Source organism: Betta splendens, chromosome 9, assembly GCF_900634795.4.
Source record: "Betta splendens chromosome 9, fBetSpl5.4, whole genome shotgun sequence".
Classification (NCBI taxonomy): domain Eukaryota; kingdom Metazoa; phylum Chordata; class Actinopteri; order Anabantiformes; family Osphronemidae; genus Betta; species Betta splendens.
Genome location: NC_040889.2, coordinates 25002158 through 25022909, shown reverse-complemented (window position 1 = coordinate 25022909; position 20752 = coordinate 25002158). Strand labels below are relative to the sequence as shown.

The 20752-nt window shown below is 39.2% G+C and overlaps 2 protein-coding genes across 4 annotated transcripts; one reads left to right on the top strand and one right to left on the bottom strand.

Annotated features, from left to right (window-relative positions):
• Positions 1 to 280: 280 nt before the first annotated feature.
• lifra (LIF receptor subunit alpha a) lies at positions 281 to 13163 on the bottom strand. Of its 2 annotated transcripts, XM_029162627.3 has the most exons (19): positions 13025 to 13158; positions 11766 to 11796; positions 9399 to 9585; positions 9164 to 9300; positions 8791 to 8944; positions 8383 to 8652; positions 8123 to 8249; positions 7462 to 7595; positions 7165 to 7307; positions 6893 to 7046; positions 6598 to 6662; positions 6249 to 6483; positions 5960 to 6139; positions 5778 to 5879; positions 4706 to 4855; positions 4384 to 4521; positions 4096 to 4189; positions 3914 to 3980; positions 281 to 3763 (listed from the first exon to the last, which is right to left on the bottom strand). In XM_029162627.3, the coding sequence occupies exons 3-19, from the start codon at positions 9487 to 9489 to the stop codon at positions 3068 to 3070; spliced, it is 2937 nt and encodes a 978-aa protein (XP_029018460.1). In that variant the 5' UTR covers positions 9490 to 9585; positions 11766 to 11796; positions 13025 to 13158; the 3' UTR covers positions 281 to 3067. The 2 variants fall into 2 exon arrangements, with proteins under 2 accessions (XP_029018460.1, XP_029018459.1); XM_029162626.3 differs by lacking the exon at positions 11766 to 11796 and having other exon boundaries at positions 13025 to 13163.
• cep78 (centrosomal protein 78) lies at positions 13155 to 20042 on the top strand. 2 transcript variants are annotated; one of them, XM_055511717.1, is made up of 15 exons: positions 13155 to 13288; positions 14436 to 14704; positions 14815 to 14990; positions 15115 to 15187; positions 15301 to 15404; positions 15726 to 15900; positions 16017 to 16130; positions 16267 to 16331; positions 16447 to 16549; positions 17082 to 17199; positions 17325 to 17367; positions 17479 to 17616; positions 17746 to 17823; positions 18058 to 18239; positions 18901 to 20042. In XM_055511717.1, exons 2-15 carry the CDS (start codon positions 14443 to 14445, stop codon positions 19562 to 19564), a joined length of 2295 nt encoding a protein of 764 aa, XP_055367692.1. In that variant the 5' UTR covers positions 13155 to 13288; positions 14436 to 14442; the 3' UTR covers positions 19565 to 20042. The 2 variants fall into 2 exon arrangements, with proteins under 2 accessions (XP_055367692.1, XP_029019685.1); XM_029163852.3 differs by lacking the exon at positions 13155 to 13288 and adding an exon at positions 13624 to 13793.
• The last annotated feature ends 710 nt before the right edge of the window (positions 20043 to 20752 follow it).

The following is a 20752-nucleotide window of genomic DNA, read 5'->3' as shown; positions in this document are numbered from 1 at the left end:
GCCTCGCGCCTCGTACATCAGTTTTTATATCTCTACCGAAATGTAAAATGACTACAAACACTTTTAAACTAGCTATGCTTGAACTGTGGTCTGTTACACTGATATTAAGTATAAATACAAATTAATAAATATGTGTATATATATATATATATATATATATATATATATATATATATATATATATATATATATACACACATATACATACTATGTACTGTATATACATACTATACATTCAAGTAGATTTTAGACAAATAGAAAAGTAAACAACAACAGCGTATAGTCTGCTAATAAACTTTATTGCCTTTAAACATAACATTTCAGTTCGTGTTATTAGTGTTAAGTTCAGAAGCACTTTACCATCTGTCAATCAATATATCAAAATATCACAAACAGCAAAGCACTTTCAGAAATAAAAACTCTTTAGGTGCACATTGCTTTAATCACATTCTCATGCACATTAGTCTGTGTTAGTGTTAAAGCTACAGATTAACATAAACATGGTTAAAAAATTTGATACTGCAGTTATAGTTTACACAGCATGCTTCAGTATTGCAAAATACGTAGGGGCACATATAAGGCAGCAGGTGTACAATCCACAGAAGAGACAAAAACTGCATTTATGTTTACACAAACAATGAAAGGATTGTAGCTCGCCACCAGTGACATACCGGTCTTTATGGTGAGAATTCCTCCCTACTTTCAAAGCGTCTGGCAAACACACACTGCTGACAGGGTTGCAAAGCAGATTTCCACCATTATACCAAGCCATTTTATCATACTGTACATGTTTCTTCACTCACACCTACGTTTCTACAGGGCAAACACACAACAAGTAGTGTGACACCACATCATTGGATGGGATTACAAATCTGGTGTTGTCAACAGTAACATCTGCCACAAGAAAAGTGGTCAGACAACATTAAATCTGCATGTTGATAGGAATATTATTTACAATGTAACTTAAAACTTTGCATTTTAACAAGAAATTACATTTGAAACAAATGAAATAACATTCACAATTATCTACAGTTAGTTGCATAAAAGCGAGGAATATAAAAGTGCGCCATTTGTTGATCCAAGTCAACGTTAAAGCATACAGCGTTCATCGGTTAGTCTCTAAAGCTTTGCTTTGCTTAACAGTGAGCTAAGAAAAATTGTTTGCAGCCACATTTAAATACCCAAAGCTACATCCACTGTACCCGGTCTTGGAAGTGATCACTGATAACTGTAAGAAAATTGATTTTTCTTTCAGTTTCACTGGGGCAGGATGTGGCAAATTCTGTCAACCATTTCCCTCATTTGCAGGTTACAGTTAAGATCAGTGTTTTTTGACAAAGACAAAAAGAGATGCATATTTCTCAGTAGTAAAGAAGACTGCCAGCCGGGTATATAGTAATCAGTGAAGCCATCCATTAGAAGTCATGTTCATGTCACAGTAGTTTTACTTAAAGCTTGTTGGCTGGAGGCACTGTGCATCAGTCAACCACAGACTGCCACATCAGCAAGCCACAGCTGACCACAAAATACAATAAAGCAAACATCTTGATTAACATTGGATTAGAGAGTCAAAGGATATCATTTGCATAATGAGAATTCTGAGAAATCCAGTCAACGATGACTCACAAACAACCACTAAGTAGCACAAGTGGGAAAGCTAATAGAGAATGTGAAATAACTTGGGCAATTAGGAACCAGTGTTTGACAGAATTATGAAACTATCAATCATCCAAGTTATTTTCCCCACATTAAAACTGGCAGCATTTCTGTAAATTCTCCATTTTTCCATAAAAAATACACAGTTCTTTAAATGTAGTGTAGGATTAACGCTTTTTAAAAATAAACAGGCTTCCAAGAACAGCGACAAAAAAATTCATCTCTCTCTCTTTCAGGATTCATCAGAAACACACAGTAACTAAGAGGGGTTGTAAGTAACATCATGAGGAGGAGTTTCAGCACTGCTAGAATGAACAGAACGGAACATTGTATATTACACTCAGTGCCGGTGGACTCTGGATGTCCAGTATACTGGATTGGTGAACTAGTCAAATATAGTTTTCATTAGAAGTACTGTTTAGGAGTAAGGCAGCATGTGAAATTATATGGTGCAATTAAGTGGAAGCAATTGGTTTAACTAGAAAATTTAAATTCAAGTCAAATCTTACAAGCTGTTCAATATCAATAATAATCAACTTAATGACGAGTCACAATGTAAAGACGACACTGGCCTTATTGTGTAATACCTTATGAAAAATAGGTGAACTGGTTGAGGAAGACAAAATAAACGGTAACAAGTACTAAGTAGCATAATATTGTATTTGGTCATTGAATCACATCGGTTTTTCATGTTTGCTCTAGCTTATATCAGTGTATTCATCACCCACATAATTCCAGACCATTTACAGAAAGCACCACTCCTGTATCTGTGAAATACAGTAATGCCTGTTCTCATTTATAATAGTATGTCACTGATTCTACAGTAACATTTCAAAAATAATTCCATCTTAACATAAAAGTTGTTTACAGCTGTCAGAAAGCAGGCAAGAGTAACCAGAACAAGACACTGCTAGTGTAATAACGCAGAGCTTTAGCCGTACACATTTTTTTGTCCTAAGATTTCCTTTAAGCTGCTATGTAGCTTGAAAATGTCCTTCCATTCAGTTTTTGTAGTGTAATAAGGTTCACTGGAAATAAAAACATTTGAAAGTATTCTAAAAACTGCATGTGCTCTAGAAACACATTGAATAGGCAGTGAAAGGATATAGTCGCCATCAGAGAATTGCCAAAGGGATTGAATAAATAAGGTTAAAAATAAGTTCTCAAAATATATTTTGATATGGAAATAGAATGGTGTTGACATGAATATATAGATTCCAATTCATGATCACGAAAGAGAAACATTATAGTATGAATTCAATATACTATAGATTTGTGAAGAATGTACACTGTAGTGCTATAACAAAAGGCAGATTTACCCAGCCAACTCTGATTCACATACTGTTATTAAATCTGAAAGTCTTTTGTTAGACCCTTTGGCCTGGCTGCTACTAGTTACACAGAGATATTATCACTGTTTTGTGGATGACAGCAGGTTGGTGAACCAGGTTGCTGCCGTTGATGACTGTCGTTTCTCTTCTACATGTTCCTCACCATCAGCGAGGAGGAACTGAGTGGAAGCAACAGAGGTCGGGGATCCAAGAGAAGGCGCAAAACCAGCACTTTCCTCTGCTTCCACGGGGGAGTCTAAATGCCAGGAGCACTGGGGCTTGTAGCCCCAAGAACCAGGGCCACCCTGGGGATCATCAAAAGCCTCTGCTGACATTGGGCCCATGTCATCACTTGGCGCACTAGGCTGCATCTGAGGCCGGTAACCTAGCCCCCCATCTTCACAGCTGGCCGAGTGCTCGACTGCTAACTGTTGTTTGTGGTCCTCAGAGGAGGCCTCTGAATCAAGCTGGAATACAAACGAAGAGCCTGAAGTCTGTATCCCTGTGTATGTTACATCAGTGCGTCCTGAATCCAGAGAAGACGTAGAAGAAAGAGAAGAGTCTGGGAAACGTGGTCTAATCGGCCTCTCATCTACCACTTGGTTGTAGTAACGCAGTGATGTAGGCTCATCGGTGTCAGCCGGCTCATCTCCCAACCCATCTTCACCCTCATTGTCTTCAGGAATAGCGATGAGCACTTCCTTACTGGAGTCCCATTCTGGCTTTTCGACAATATGAACCATACTATGGGGAGATGGCTTCACATCCAGCGGTCTCTGTAAAACATACAAAGTAGTTTAACACAGGCTCTGTTTAAACGGCTGACAACATTGTCATTCTCACCAGGTATGAATACAAAATGTTAAAATGTAATAGTTGTGAGACTTTACTCACAGAGGGCAGGCTCGATCTAACAAATACTGTACCTGTGTTCTAGACCAATCACCAGGCAGCTTGGGCTCAGGTATGTCAGGATAGAATGCCGTTTTCACCCTGGCGACAAATTTTCATGTAACATTTACTGTAATTCTGAACCCCGTGTGTTGTAATAACACATTTTGGTGATTGGTTATATAAATGCTTCATTTATAGTCCAAAGCAGTCTCACCATTTTCTTTTCTTGTAGCAAAAGAAGGCGACAACCACCATGAACAAGGATGTGAATCCCAAAGAAGCCAAGATTGCCAGGATGAACCTATAAACTGTGCAGACAAGGCAGGAGAACTGAATTAAGACTTTATATGAGCGTCAACATTTTGTTATATTACAGAGCAAAAAACAGTGTAAACCGAACGTAAACGTATGAAAAAAAGGATATATGTTTTAAATTGTTATAACAAACACCCATATTATTCATACAAGTTAAAAGTGTCCATATATCTATAGATTCACATACTGGGTGTTTCCAGCGTTATGGAAGACGTAGTTCCTGTATCCTCCCCTGCTGAGGTATAGGCCTTGACAGTGAATTTATAGGACCCCTCAGAAAGGCCCTGTACTCTGTATTCTCTTCTTCCTGGGTCTAACAGATTAGCTGTTCCAAGGACAGGGCACAGGAGGAAAGAAAAAAAATGAGGCAAGGAGAGAAGCAGGAGATAGTAACAGAGCAGAGTGAGTTTAAGGAATCACAAAATGCACTTTTGTCAACTTAATTTGATAAAAGGTAGGTATGAATTATATGTGCTATGTACAATTTATCAAGTACACATAACTGTTACCTAGAAGTGTGAGCTGTGAGCCATTGGAAATGTAAATGTTGTAGCCTTGGAGGAAGCCTCTTCTGTTAAACAATGGGATCTCTTTCCAGGTGAGGAGAACAGCAGAGTCCTGCTGGTTGGCTATCAGCTGTGAGACGGCACTGGAGGGGACTGTGGAAACAACAGAAGAGAAAGAGGGGAGGTATGATTAACAAGAGAAAAACCAAGGAGCAAGCAAAAGGAACGCAGTAGGGCTGCAAACAACGAATCGACGACTTGATAATAATCAATGACGGAAATTTATCAATAATGATTTGCTGTTACCGATTAGTCAGACTACTCATTTTACGGGCGCCCTAATTTCTTCAGTTCAGCTCGTGGTTTGTAAATACTACAGCGACACAGGAGAAAATAAGAATGAAACACTTGTGTCCCGAATGTAGCAGTGGTAACAAACGCTGTTTATTGAACACGTGAAGACGCTTGATTGTGCTGCTGTGTTAAGAGTTAAGTTACTACACATTTGTTACTTAATGTGTTCTGTCGTGACTGTCAGCTACATAGTGATGAATGGTGCCACCACGGAACAGCAACTTAAACAGTGCAGACACTAAATCTAACAGCAGCATTAAAATATGACGGCATGGTTTTTAGTGGTTGTTATTGTTGCCTCAGAGCCAGAAGGAGCCCAGGAGTTTCTGTGGAAGAAAACCCATGAAGACACGGGAGAACATGTAAACTCCAGTCAGGAGAGAGTTGAGTTGCTCTACATTTTCACGTTGGAACAAAACTCTATTGCTGCTTTGTTTATTTATATTTTGTATATTGAGGTTATTATTATTCAAACGCTGGATTTTGTGTTTTGTTTGGGATTTAAACAGTCAAAATCTAAATTTTGTTTAAAAAACCCTGATAAGGAATTTCTATTAAGCAAAACATCAAATAATAATTTCTATTTTTTTATCCAATTAATGGATTAACTGAATTATCAAAATAATCATTATTTGCAGCCCTAGAATGCAGAGTATGAATTCAATTGTCATTGTCTATTGTCCTAAAAGAATAAGCTTTATATATGCAGCGTTGTCCTTACCCAGCTCTTGCATGTAACCCTGCCAACGGTGCAGGAGTTTTGGTGCCTCTGAGGAGCAGCTGTACAGGGAAAGGTTGTACCTCACACCCGGCTCAAAGTTTACTAATGGACAAAAAGGATTGGTATTATGGGCTATCAAGAGAAACACAAAATGGTGAAAACTATTTTTGGAGTCGTCATACCTGACTCAATGGAGATATCAGTGATTTCAGCAGCCACCTTGATCCACTCCACAGAGCAGTTAGGCATGCAGAAGGCATCATGCCAATCCACCACATAACCACAGGGGGCGTTGGCATCACTCTGCCAGGACAGAGGGAAACCCCCATCGGAATAAACTACCCTCGACACAACAGTGGGTTCTGCATGAGAAAAATAACGCATAGCTTAATAAACATCTCATTTTGCACTCGTATTCGCTTGTAATATGCAAAAACAAGTTATATGCATTTTTCCCCGACTTCCATATACCTGTGAAATGTAGAGGTAGAACTAGGTTTGCGGGTTGAGATAACCCGCCAGCATTCTTTGCAAAAATGCTTGCTGTGACCTTCCTGTCTCTGCTCAACGTAGATATCTCTGTCAAGTTGATAGAGACAGTCAAAGTATTTGCCGAAAAATGATTTTGCTGTAGATCTTCTTCAGAGCTCCAGAGAGTAACAATAAAACCTGTGATACGACCATGACTCTGTTTTCGTGACAGACGCTAAAAAGAAGACAGAAATATTTGGAGTCACGTTTTATTTCTAAGATATTTCTCTACATAAAAAAAAAATCATCAAAGTCTAAAACAAAATCAATCAAAAGTAAACAAAATTACCTTCCAAATGATCTGAACACTGTCGTCTCCGTTCATCCGCATCCACACATCAGGAGGATCTGGAGCTGAGACAACAAAGCAATAATTCTAAAATTAAAATTCTTTAATTCTAAATTAAAGCTTTTAAAATTTTTTAGAATTGAGCTTTTAAATTGAAGGCATTGCTGTCTAATTTCCCTGACTGTTATTTTTCTAATAGTAAAACAAAATATTTAATGTGTACCTACTGGTTACAGTAAGATTGTGACTTTAAGATTTATAAAAAAAGAAAGAATAAAAAAATATAAATATTTACCAGAAACTTTAGTTTTAAAGTTAAATGGTTCACTCCAGTTTCCCCACTTCCAGAAATTCTGCTGAGCACCACAGCGGACTTTACCAACATATTCTTCATCAGGATACAGGTCTGAGAAAAACGCAGACTGCAGGCCCACACCTGAGAACGTATACTGTACACATACAGTAAACTTGTTAATAACTGGTATATTGATAATTGAAGGCTGCAATAATGTAAATACAAAAATAAAAAAAGCTGCTGAGGCAGACAAACAGACGCAATCCCCTTACTTTTTTTTCAAACTCTTGGGAGGTAAGAACTACTTCACAGACAAGAGCTAGGGAGGCATAGCTGTCATACTTCCACTTCCATTGGACAGTGGAATTGCTGGAAAAGGCAACAGAGGTGAGCTCCTGTGGTGCTACTGGATGCACTAAGGAAAGAAGTAGAAAAAAAATTACTGAAGAGAAAGAAACAACGGTACCCCTAAATAAAAACCCTGTAGTAAGTAAGTTCAACAATCAGATGTTTAATAGGTGATTTGCATCAGATTTGTGATTCTAATTAAAGGACACTGCCAACTGTACCTCTGTGACGAATTTCTGCCGAGTCACTCAGTGTGTACTGGCCAAGATCATTCTTAGCTTTCAGTGTCCAGGTCCCCTCCCACTGAGCTGAAGCACACTGTTTATGCTTCTCTGTATCACTGACAACACAGGTCCTAAAAACAACAAAACAAGCAAATCAAATGATTTCAAATACCCAAAAACTGTCATTATTTTTGGTCCTCTGGACAGTCTTTCAATGATTTATGTAAAGGTCTGGCAGACAGCTACGCCGCTATCAGCATTTAATGGATCAACAGAAGCAGCAAGTGGTTACTTAGACTAAGTGATTTTTCTGTTCATCCCGTCAGCAGGCTTAGCAACTCCCAAACCAATCTACAAAGGTTCATATACTTTTTCCCATAATTAAGTAAATGCATGTGATGTATGCATGACATGGAATGATACTGTAGATACCACTAAGTACTGTGGGCTCTTTTCTAAATCCAGGTAGCTCTGGTATGACTGGTCTCCTCAGTGACAGCAGGTGTTTTTAATAAAGTAGCATTTCATCAACAAGTCATTGTTCTGCTTAGAAACCGATCTGAAAATCACAAATATTTTGCGACCTTTGCCAGTTATTGTTTGTTTTGGCTTTCAGGTAATTAAAGGAAGATTGTGTATTTGCAGACGGCCATTATACCTATTGTTCAGGGAATATAGTGTTCGTCGTATGCCATACAGGTGTGTGTCTCTGCCTTCATTCCAGTAGCACACAGCTGATTTTAAATCTTTAGTCTCACACGCAAAATCACTGGGCTGTGGTGGGTCTGAGGATGTGAACAACAAGCATAAATACGAATTTATTCTCTACATAAAAGTATGCAACAAAATTCCTATATCACTGCCACTCCAAACACATTTCTATCCTACATACTGTATGACGATTAAAAGCCAACTTACATCCAACAAAAACGACTGTTCCACAAAGATCTGGTTTGTTCCTACAAAAAACGTTAGTTCCCGAGGGTTGAGATGGCATTTGATTGGTCACTGTGATGGTGTAAGTTCGTCTACTCAGTCTTGTTACATTCATGACTGTGCTTCCGTAGTGGATGGTATCAAATTGGTTTCCCTCTTTCACAATACAGCAGAAAGTGGTGTTTGACCCCACATATACAATTCTGTCTTGGGGAAACATCTGGGATTTTTCAATGCTGGGAATATCATTTCCTGAAAAGAAAGAGTTTTGTTATGAGGAATGGCCACAGAATAAATTATTAATATATTAATAATTATTTATAGCAGTATTTAGGTTTGAGTTATAATTAATGTTGCATTAAATCTAGAAGTTATTATTAACTCTCTGACCTTGAAGTATCTGAGTGCTGCTCCATTCACTTGTTGCCTGTCCATCTCTTGAGCGGACTTGGACTGACAGTGAGGTACACTCTAGAGGTTCAACTGAGGTCCAGGTCCAGTGGTGTCGACCACTCAATGGATTCACTCGTGAAGACACGGTCTCCTATAGATGAACCACAGAACACAAACACAGTGAGAAACCAACAACCACAACAACATGAAGCTGACAGACGATTGCTGATGAAAAAAATTATTATTTGGATATTTGAGAGTTTCTTAAACTCTCAAATGTCAATATCAGCCTCAAAAATCCTTGTATCTTATTGACATGACAAATTATCCAACAAATGCAATAAAACATTTAAATATTAAATGATCTTACATAGAAGACAGTTTCATTGAGTTCCGTTCTGAGGATCATTAGGTCAAAGTATGTTGCATCTCCTCCCAACCAGGATATGGAGAGTTGCTGTGTACTCTTGTTGGGTGACAGGCTCAGCTCCTGGGGTACTGTAAGGACTGCGGTGTAGCATAGGATACACATTACACACAATGAGTTGCTAATTTCATTTCAATATTACTGTAAGGCTGCCATTTTAACACAGTGTTGCTCTTACCAACTTGGGCATGAGTGTGTCCAACCAAGAGGCCTAGGACAACACAGGTGAGCCAGACCAGGGTGAAAGGACTGACATTAAAGCAGGACATGGTGGAGAACTGTCAAAGCGGCTGTCTACAGATGTGGTCCTTTCCACTACAGTGACAGTAATGTCAACATTCTGCGAGGCAAGACACAGAGGCAGCCTATGAGAAAAAAAACACAGGAGGGAGGAAAAAAAAAAAAAGTTAAGCTATTATGAACACGCAAAGACACATGCATACCAAAAACATGTTCGAACCCAGCTGTGAGGAAACTCAATGAGAACTCATCAGATTTGGAAGGTTTGCTGTTTAACTGCTGCAGCGGGGTTTAGGGAGGAGATGCATTCTGATTGCAGGCCAAGTCCAACAGAGCTCCTGTACCACTGCCAAGAAGAGTGACCTCAACAAGTTATGTCTGGCAGCTACATGCTGGAAAACATAAGTCATAGAAGTCTATGCTTTACTGATAACTAAGCAGCATTTGAATGCTTGAATTCGCTGCTTTTGCTTCACACAGCCAAGCATTCACTTACAGTACACACATTCAGTAAATTACTTTAAAGTTTGTTTCAGTATTGGTATTATATTAGTGTTATTACTGCCTGAAACTGTGCATAATGGGTGCTAACCAAAAATCAAAAGGTGCTTTGACTAATTGTTAGTACTTTGACAGCTCGGGTTGTGACTCCTCCGCTGTTTATGTTCAGTGTGTGGGAGAGCAGCAGTCAGCCAGAACAGGAAGAGCATGTTTGTGTATGTAACTCTGCTTCTGTGTCTGACTTTCACAGACGTTGCTGTGCTGTTCGTCTGGTTTGCACTGAGACAGGCTGGGACAGGCCTCAGCTGCTAGGCAGCCTCAGTAATACTGTGTTCTTAAACAATGCCAAACCCGTTACTGCAACAATTAAACGTTGGTGCAAATCTGTTACAAACAACCCTGACAGTTACACAGAGGTGTGACCCTATTACAACCCTAACAACAGTTTATTGGACTGATATTGTGATCCTCATCTGTGATATTTTTAGGCCATGTTATAGCTCCATTAGATTTAAAAAAACAAACAAAGCAAGTGTTCTTCTTTTCCTGTACTTGTATATTCCTTTCAAGTGGAAGCAAACTATAAAAATCTGACAATAAAACAAAACACTGAAGTTGAAAAAACAAGTTGCTGCAGGTGCAAACATCTTGGCACGAATGGAGAAAGTCAATGCACATAAGACAAGAAAAACAAATACACCCTGATTTCATGGAACACACGCTTATGCAGCAGGAGTGGAACAAGCAAAACACTGTGACTTTGTTTGCTTGCACGAATGAGGAGCTACTTTAACAACACCTTCATACTCATCTACATGTGAATTCCAGCATTTTGCATAATGCAGCAGCGGTAGAGGGAAAGACACATTTCAAATCCCTTTCGTGTTCCTACAAGTGGCTAAAGTGGTTTCACATTTGGTTTCAAAATAACTCTTAATTAGAAATCTGCTGTGGCCTACAGTGACTAACTTCACATTCATCCAGATGTTTGTTTTGGCTGCATTATAATAGGTTTCCGGTGTTCTTCCTGCTTAAGGAACTTCACCCACAAGATGAAATTCAGGGGGACAGACCAACATAACAGCAGATGTGTTTTTGTTCAGTCTCTGAGCCTACTGTCTGCTTCGGCAGCTCTACATTCTAAACAGAACTTTACAATCTTTGACCGCTAAGACCGAGGAAAAACATGGTGATAGGTAGTGAAACACGCCGATGGTAAGTGGGGAAAAAAAAGTTGTCAATTCTGGGAAATCTCAGCAAGAAAGTGATAGCTGCAACTGAACACCCACAAACAAATCAATATTGCTCTGCTAGGCTCTGGGTCCTGTCCTTGCAGCAGTAATAAATGTCACCACAAATCATAAAAACATCACAGGATCATTGTTATTACATGAAATCCAAGCCAACTACACCTCCTCTATATGTCTGCTGTAGTTTTATTAAACAAACACACACTCGAACCCTGTAGGACACTCTTAGAGACAACCAGGGAAAATGTTAGACAAAATGCACGGTGCAGGACTCCCCACACTCTGGTCTCAGGAGTTCAAATTCAAAGGTATTCGAAAGTCTTAATTTGTCCACCCTAAATTTCTATGATGTTTAAACGTCATAGAAACAACAACACTAGCGCTAGCACTTTGCACCTAAAGAAAAATTTAGCTTCCTGAGCTTCTGTTCGCGGCCCACACACAAAACTATCATTACACCATCACAAAATGATCACCAGGACCGAGTGGCTGTACTAGAAAAGTATGGTGACACTTTGAAACCCAACCTACAGTTGCAGCTAATTATGTCTGACCTTTGCTTGGGGGCGACAGGACGACCGGATGCTGGAGAAAAAAAAGTGACAAACAAAAAGTGATTGAATGAATTGCTGGTGCACTGACCTCAGCAGAGAAAGAACATTCAGTTCTGTGTGTGTGTGTGTGTGTGTGTGTGTGTGTGTGTGTGTGTGTGTGTGTCTTTTGAATTACTGCCAAAGACTGTTTCCTTCCTTCACTCCTTTTCCAGTGAAGCTTTAGGAATGTAAATGTGAACTCAGGGGCACAAGGAATTAAAAAAAAGTCATTTTAAAAATATACATTCGAATTCGAATTCTTACTTCTGATGTTCTGGCTGAGGAATTCATGGACAGGAAAAACGTGTTCTGCTAGATAGGTATTTTTTCAGCTTGTTATGGAGACTCGTTCAGGGTGGAGCTTTAGAGAGGATCAAATGTTTTAAAAATATAATCAAGGGTTTCTTGATAGTTATTAACATTTTAAATTAGTATTTAACAGTTCAATATGTCCGATATAGGTCCTATTTACAACACTAATTTGCAGTACTGGTGCAGCTCAGCACTGGTACAGAATACAGATGTGCACGCAATCATCATTAATTTATTAACTTCTTTTTCCTTAGGGTGAAAAAATGAAGGAGAGAAGAAAAATCAGTGAACAGTTGTCTGTGTATGGTGCTTATGTTAGAGCAACAAACAACATAGCGCAGATGACCGCAGTAAAAACATCAATCATATTAGTTTGTAAACTGAAAAAAAAGTATGTATAAAATGTATATATTATGATTAAAGCTCATTTATCCGACCCTCTTTACTATAGTACTGTTAACGACTATACAATACCAATATAATGTAAATTGGGCACCAACCACATAACAATTATACGAAAACATTAATACAATTATTCATATTCATTTACACAGCATAGAAATTGACCGAAATTAGTTTCTTCAAGCACATCATTGTATTAACGTTACGAATTCCATTCTTAGCTTTAGCAACAGGGCAGCTTGATGGACCCTTTTAAATACACCGAGGATTAAACACCAGCCAGACAACATGAATAAAAAACTTATTTGGAACGTCTCATTAATGCACCCGGTGTGAATAACAGGGATGAACTGGTTTACACGGTAAATTCACCCAGCACTCAGAGCACGCCACGGACACGCAGCCAGGCCACTGGTGTGGGGAGCAAACATTAGCTAAGGCTAGTTGGCGTTAGCTGTCATCCACGAACTAACGGTCACTGAGTTTAGAAATGAGACCAAACCCACCTGTGATGCAGCAAGAAATACCCACTAATGGTATTTCGTCGACTTTTCTGCTAATCTTGCTTCGTAAACAACGTACTAACTGCTTTTCACAGGCGCGTAGTTACATCATTCCCACTGGATTTAGAAGAGGCTGGGATTACTGGAATACAACGAACCAACGGCTTGATTGACAGGACCACAGACCAATGAGCTTCAAGCAAACCGCTTCGCCCACGAGGGATGCAGCAGCGATGGACCACTAACGTGCTGCGTTCATGTTAAACGGTAAAACAGACACGGAGGTTTCTGCCAAAAATACAACAAATTGACGAAATGCTTTTTGTATAAAAAAATATACATTCCTAAATATTGTTTATGTAAAATCAAAAAAAGACGCCCAAACGCCAGAACCTTTGGGTATGTGTCCAACAAATTAAAAGAACACTGTAAATTAATAAAAACATTTTTTTTACATTTTGTACAATTTAAATTTGTACTTGTAAAATAAAAACATTGCAATTCTACGCACATTCTACACATATACAGTATGGCCTTTTGCCTAACAATCTTCCCAGGACACGTAATTTTACTGCCGTATCAGCAGGGGGCAGCAGAACTGTGTGTGCTTCCACAGTCATACACCGAGTAAGAGACGTGGGCGACGGGCAGCAGCGCCACTTTTGAGCGGTTGATCAACTCGTCCAACAATAACAAACCGCAGTAGCTAACGGGCAGTGTTCGTGGAAGGCTGGGAGAGCGGAGGCACTGCGACCGATCATTTGGTTTATGTGTAAGGGACATTTTACTGTTTGACCTCGTTTAAAAACGAATAATGCATGGGATATTTGAATCTTTAACTTTTTAGCAGAATCTGCTAGCTTCCTTTACGACCGACGGTTACTAGGAGCTTAGTTAGCTGGCTACTATAGCTCCACCAGCTGGTTCGCAAAGACCTTGAAGTGCTATGGGAATTTGTTTTTGCTCATGGGACATTAACATGTAGGTTTAAATTAATTTCTGTTTAGTAGGTACTACCAAACCAAAGTAACGTTATGAGCTAAGCATCAGAGTTAAAGTTATTATAATGATTAGCGTTAGTGCAGTAAAGTTGTCAGATGTGCAACTCCTTAATAAGAGTTAACGCTAACATTCGTCCTCCTTGATAAATATAGACAGGTTAACGATGTACTGTTATCTGTAATAACAGGACACGTAACTACATAGTCTGAATCTCAGCTTTGTGGAAAGCTGTAAATTAACACAGTAGGAAAACTGTTTCTTTTTGCAGTGGAATGGCGACTACTGTATAACAACTAACCAAACATACAGAATTATCTAAAGAAGTGACATCATGCATCTGATAGTTAAAGCTCTCATAGTATGACATTTCAAAGCATTTGTAATTACATTGTAAGAATGTTTGTGTTCCTAGGTCAACAATGGTTCAAGACAACGCTCAGATCCGGCGCCAGGGTGCCCAGAACTTTATGGCATACTATGACTTTTCTTGTGCTCGGCAGGAATCAGTGCCTCTTCCTGCTGTCAAGATCAACCTTGATAAAGGGATGCTTGACTTTAATGGGGACAGACTTAAACTAACCGACTGGCCCCCCATTCTCAGCTCCATATCCATCAACAAACACCTGCACCACATTGCAATAAGTAGCACGTATCAGGCTAGTCTGGGCTTTGGAAATGAAGGTAAGATATAAAATCAACCTGGCACATTAAGCAACACTTTGTTATTCAAGCACTCACAGGACCCGAACAATGTACCAATTAGGCATATCAACATGTAATCACGTTTTCAGATAGAAGGTTGTATAGATCTGGCATCAGGAAGAAGATCCCAGCCATCCGCACTAAGGACATGACCTTTAAGTTGTGCAAGGCTTTAAGAGAGTGTCTGACTGTCTCTCCAAACCTCAAGACTCTTCAGCTTATTGGACTTCCACTGAGAGAGAGAGACCTCATCACTTTGACTAAGGTAAAAACAGCTACAATTTGATGCACACAAAAAAGTTGTAACTACGCTGTTGTTATTTTTTAGTTTAGCTCCACTGCTAATGTTTTAAGAATATATATAATTAGCCATATGTAATACGTTCTAGGGTCTGGCAAAAAGTATTTCCTTGGAAAACCTGTCCCTGGCTAAGTGTCCAATTACTGATCTGGGCTTAGAAGGTATCTATAATGATAATATTAGTTTATTTTATTGTACAAACGTGCCATGCTATGCTATAAATGCTACTCTGTATGTGACAATGTCTTTTTTATGTTATTTTTATATGTTTTAGTCATTTGCCAAAGTGTGAAGTATTCTTCAAGCATCAAGGCAATTGATTTTACAGGGTGCAATCTCACTTGGAGAGGAGCAGAGTATATGGCCAACATCATAAAGGTGCAATATCTATTTTTAACTTAAAATTGTGCTGTTCTTTTCTCTGTGTTCTTTCCTTTGTGTAGTACTTGTTTTTTATGCTTAGCTCAGCAACCTTTTATTTTGGCCCTCTGTCGGAGTCACATTTCTCCCAAGGGAGATGAATAAAGTGACCTTGATTTTAAACAAATATTTGTCGACTGAGTAAAAGGAAGTAAAATATCCATGTGTGTATCTAGTAAAGCAGTAACTATTGCTTGTAAAACCAGACTTAAATAAATAGCTATTTATAAATATGTAATATAAAGCATATTTGTATCAGTTGGTGTATTTCTTTTTCAGCATCAGGGGATGCAGAGACATGGTACTGCATGGGCAGAGTCTCTGAGGTACAGACAACCACAGTTTGAAGGAATGGGAGGTCTTCGGCGCATCACCCTTAACTGTAACACTTTAATTGGGGACCGAGGTGCTGCTGCACTTGCACATGAAATAACAGAGGACCTCTGGGTTAAAGGTTAGTACAGTAGATGAATCTTGGTTTGAAAGGAGTACAAAGATACTTAGTAGCAGTTTTCCTGTTTGAGGGAATTTTGTTCAGGCATTCTGTTTCTGGTTTCATGTTCTGAACAGCGGTGGACCTACAGAAGTGTGGCCTGTCCAATGTAGGAGCTCGACATTTGCTGGAAGCTTTGAAAACAAATACTACTATTTGTGTACTGGATGTTCGGAATAACCCTTTGGTTGGTAAGATGTTGTTGGCACTGTGTCCACTTTGTCATGGACTAAAAATTATTGTTTTCCTGTTTAAAAGCAATTTATTATTGTGATTTTTTAACAGCCTATACAGTACCCCCATAATCCTGTATTTTTCCTTTTATAGACAAAGACCTCATTAAAACGATAATAGAGAAAGTACTGATGAATGCTGACGGACAGCCAACAGAGGTCAGTGTTAGCATATGATGTCATCAGCTATAAAAAAGGACATCATTTCTGTATTTACAAAGATGCCTAATGTTAGAATAAAAAACATTTGATAATTAGTATTTTTCACCTACAGTATTCCTGGATCAAGCCTGCAGCCACAGAGACACAGAGGTCTCCTGGTCCAAGAAAAGGAGTAGTGCCTAGTTCAGCAAGAGGAAAACCTACCTTCAGAATAGGTATATTCTATGTATTGTTGTTGGACCTTATAAAAATGGTTAACTATCTTCTTAAGACACAATTTGTTTGACGCGATGTCGTCAGACTTCCCTACTTCATATTCACTACACAAGCCTTCGAGTCCTGAAATCTGTCAGCTCTCAAACTGCAGATGAGGCGTTGAATGTCTCTGAGTGCAGGGGGGACTACAACACACATTAATCAATATGTTAAAATCTCTTGACTTTTTATTATCTCCTATTTAATTTATCTATTTCTGAATTTTTGCATTGTTGCGTTTAAGTCATCTGGAGACTTGGTAAGAATGTAATTTGTTTCCATCCTGTCCTCCCATTGTTACATTGGACAGTTCTACCAAGCACTGCTTATCCTATTTGTGATAATTAGCTTTTTTAGACAGACAGCACCTTGTAGCTATCACTTCCTCATTACCAGTAAACCCTGGCAGTCCTATCTGTGTCCTGGTTTCCATTCTGTTTGTTTTTATAATTATTATTTTTTTTTATTATTTATTTGTTCTTTTGGATGCAGCCCCTCGTAAAGGATCATCTCCTCCAGGACGGAGTTCAGGTGTCACCCAAAACAAGAAGCCATACTCCCGTGGTCGATACGTGCCTTGGCGTGCCGCTGCACGAGCTGAACGTCAGAGGTGAGAAGTTTACCTTTGGTGTCAGGAAAGTCTCACTTTCACAAGGTGTTCAATCATATTGTGGTTTTCTAGATCCAGCATAGAACCTAATGTAAATTAGATTATATTTTTCGTGTCTGTTACAGAGGTTTGCCACCGGGAGTTACTGTGATTGACCAAAGCTTTCAGGTAGGTTGCATTTAAGTTGTTTGTATTAACTTAACCACTGTCCTGAGAAGACCAGTTTTCCCTAAATCTACTATTTTACATTAGATTTTTTAAATACATGATTTTCCTTAGGGAGGAGCTACTGTAAAAGTTGACATGGAGTCAGATTCAGAGGCAGAGGAGGAAAAAGTAGTGGTGGTTGAAGTGGAGCAGAGACCTTCACCCAGTCTCCAGGACAAAATCAGTGGACGCCAGTACGACCGTATCCAGGTCTGTTATGAAAAGTCACATTTAGGTTATTTATCCACTAATGTGAACTTTGAGCACCTAAATATTTGACTTAGCAACACTTCCAGTAGACTGTACAGTATATGTGTGAATGTTCTACGTGCCCTGCAGATGGAGCTGAAGGAATGTCGTCTCAGGCTGGCAGAGGAGCGCAGAGCCAGACTGAAAGCTGAGTCAAGGCTCATGGAGGTAATGATGACATTAACAATGCTTACAATAATTGTATCATTTCATCTGCAGGACATGCTCTATAAAGAGTAAATACGCACATTGTAATAGCCTTAGCTTTACTGTCAGCCAGTGGGGTTTTTATTTCACTGTCATTTTTAAAACTCCACATGGGCATTGAAAGTCACTTTAGATTAAACAGTCACAGTACTATATTATACCTTTTATGCCTGGTATTTTCTTATTTCTATTCAGTACGAGTTAGAGAATGCTCGTCTCCGTGATGCCAACCACTCTCTGTCTGAGGCGCTTGCAGCCACTGGCTCTGCATCAGCACCACCTGCCTTCAGTGCTCTTGAAGATGAGGCTGTTCTCGAGAGCATTGAGAGCTCATTTAACAAGTTTCATGCTTTCCTGGATCTCCTCAAAGATGCTGGGTGAGTCTTCTGAAATCTGGCCAGGACAAAAGTTCACCTTTAATTTGGACTGGATCCGTTTGGGTTTGGCTCTGGGTTGTTTAATCAGGGCTCTTTCAGTTTCATTATGCTTCTCTAGTCCGTTTGTTTGAGTGAATCATGCTACCTAAAAATATCCACAACACGTGAATTACAGTATGTACTTTTACACGTGACTGAGTATAACTGTAGCAAGTACACCAGGCTCACAGGGCACACTTTATGTACCTGAAAAAACATTGTTATATATATTTCTTAAGTTGATTATACGTTTTGCCAGGTTTCTGTTTCATTCTGAAATGTCCCCAACACCCACTTATTTGTTTTGGTCCTGCTTCCCGTGTTTGGTAACTTGATTCTGAGCCCAAGTTTCATTATGCCATGATGAATGGTGTAACACAAAAGCCAATGCCCTGCCGTTTCATCATTCAGAACTTTTTTTACTTCTTGATTTTCATTTATTTTTAAGTTGTGTATTTGCACTTGCTTTGCATCAACAGATCCAAGTCTTCTCACCGATATGAAAGATAGGAACAGCTCATGTTCTTTCAGCCTACACTTCAGTAGGTGCTTTAGTGGAAACAAAGTGCTGTCTATTCTGGACCTTTAGTTTAATATTTTGTGTTTTTCTATGTCTCTGTAGTTTAGGCCAGCTAGCATCATTGGCTGGAATAGACAAGTCCGATTTCCAGCATCTTGGAGGACCACAGCTCTCCTCTACTGCAGGACCACGCTTGGATGGTGCAGCGTCTCTGACTAGAGGGGAGTATCAGGGTGTTCATTCTGAAGCATTGTTCCGGACTGCTTCTCCTCTTGGCCTGGCTGACACCCGAACTCCTAGCTCTCTGGTCCCTTTGAGGGAGTCTGCACCTGAAGACAGGCTACTTGATGTGACTTTTAATAAGGTTATTGGACCTGTTGTAGAAGAGGATGATACATTTTTCAAGCCTGTTACCAAGCTTGACTCAAGCTCTGAGCGAAGTGTTTATAGCCAAAAATCAACCAGAAGTCAACCGAGAAGCCACAAGAGTAGCTCCAACAGAAGCGATTCTCATCATAGTAACAGTTTCCATGGATACAGTTATAGCAATAATTATGCATCTCAAGGCAATGGGCATCATGGTGGATTTTCAGCAAGGTCAAGTGTTAGTGAAATTTTAAGTGACAAGGCAGAGTCTGTGGGGTCAGAAGGGTCAAGGAGCAGGGGAAAGAGAAGCCTAATGGCAGTAGGTCAGTCGGGGTCGGAGGAGACATCCTGCGCTGGGAGAGAGGCCGCAGAGCAGATCAGATCTCTGGGCGATCTGTGATCTGTGATAATGAATCCTTCTGACCAGCTGAAGGGAGGGAGGCTTTTTTCCTGTGTGCCCTTTGACTAAAGTGACTCATTTATTTGACTCATTTTTATTCTGTTTATTGCTGACAGTAATTTATTGTGAAGACACACTTTGCACTTAGGGACTATATAGTTATGCGTAATAGTAAACTAACAGTCTTGCTTTTCATTTCATATACTCAAATCCAGTTCCTCCCAGAGTAATTGTTTCTTATGCCATAACACGCTGGAGTTCAGATGAAAATTTAAACTTATTTTATGAGGGCTTTAACATGAGAGCAAATAAAAATTTACTGCTCGTTTTATGTGTTTTTATTCACTTCACACATCTTCAGATATTTTATTTTTGAAGTGATGTATAATAAAATTGCCTTATTCCAATTCTATTGATGACATTTTTTCACTACTGTCAAAGGTACATTTTAAATAAAATACAGTTCATCAGCACCAAGGTTTTTTGTGATGTCATGGATTCTGTACTGGCAGCACGATCACTCTATTGAATTTAGCTACATATTAGATAAATTCAACATGTTGTGATGTGATTCCTGTGATCACGTAACATCACACTAGCCCCTAAATGAAAGTGTAATATTAGCCAGTCTGAACCACATTACTTGCTTGTTGACTGGAACCTTCCTGTCCCCACCGTGTACTTCATGCAGCCTGTCAGACAATCTTTATTGGAGAAAATGATCCTTCTCCAGTCTGACAATCTGTTTATTGCATTATGCTGTTTACACTCACTTGTGGTGCCGTGTCCTGAGAGATCAGGCCCAAAGTATGACTTTGGTGGCTTGGAATAGGACATAGTGTTCTGTTGGAGCGTGTTCAATGTTTTCCATTACAAAGCAGCAGTTAACGCCACTAAAAGCCAAAAGAAAAGCAGCCTGCCGAGGCAAGCAGTGCTTGAAATGTCACCCTGTCTTGCCTAATCTTTTATCCAGTGTTTTGTTTGTTAATGTGTACTTTACATACTGTAATGTTCAGAGATTAGCACAGTTGATTGTGTTTATTTAGGGCATAGTGCAAAAGCCAAATAAAATAGTCTGTAGTTCATTGTTGTTGTAAACTAAAAGGTCAAGGAGAGTAAAAAATACATAGAGGCAGTGTAGAAACAGGGTACACTAATAACAAGCAGCTAATAATACAATGGAGAAGC

Excerpts from the sequence above, each read along its gene's own strand:
- cep78 (XM_055511717.1), top strand. The coding sequence starts at position 14,443 with ATGGTTCAAGACAACGCTCAGATCCGGCGCCAGGGTGCCCAGAACTTT. Across the intron at positions 15,188-15,300 it reads TACTGATCTGGGCTTAGAAG|TCATTTGCCAAAGTGTGAAG; the intron begins GTATCTATAATG and ends TATATGTTTTAG. Across the intron at positions 17,824-18,057 it reads CTGAGTCAAGGCTCATGGAG|TACGAGTTAGAGAATGCTCG; the intron begins GTAATGATGACA and ends ATTTCTATTCAG.
- lifra (XM_029162626.3), bottom strand. The coding sequence starts at position 9,489 with ATGTCCTGCTTTAATGTCAGTCCTTTCACCCTGGTCTGGCTCACCTGT. Across the intron at positions 3,981-4,095 it reads TGCTACAAGAAAAGAAAATG|GGTGAAAACGGCATTCTATC; the intron begins GTGAGACTGCTT and ends ATTTGTCGCCAG. Across the intron at positions 3,764-3,913 it reads GTGATTGGTCTAGAACACAG|AGACCGCTGGATGTGAAGCC; the intron begins GTACAGTATTTG and ends TATGTTTTACAG.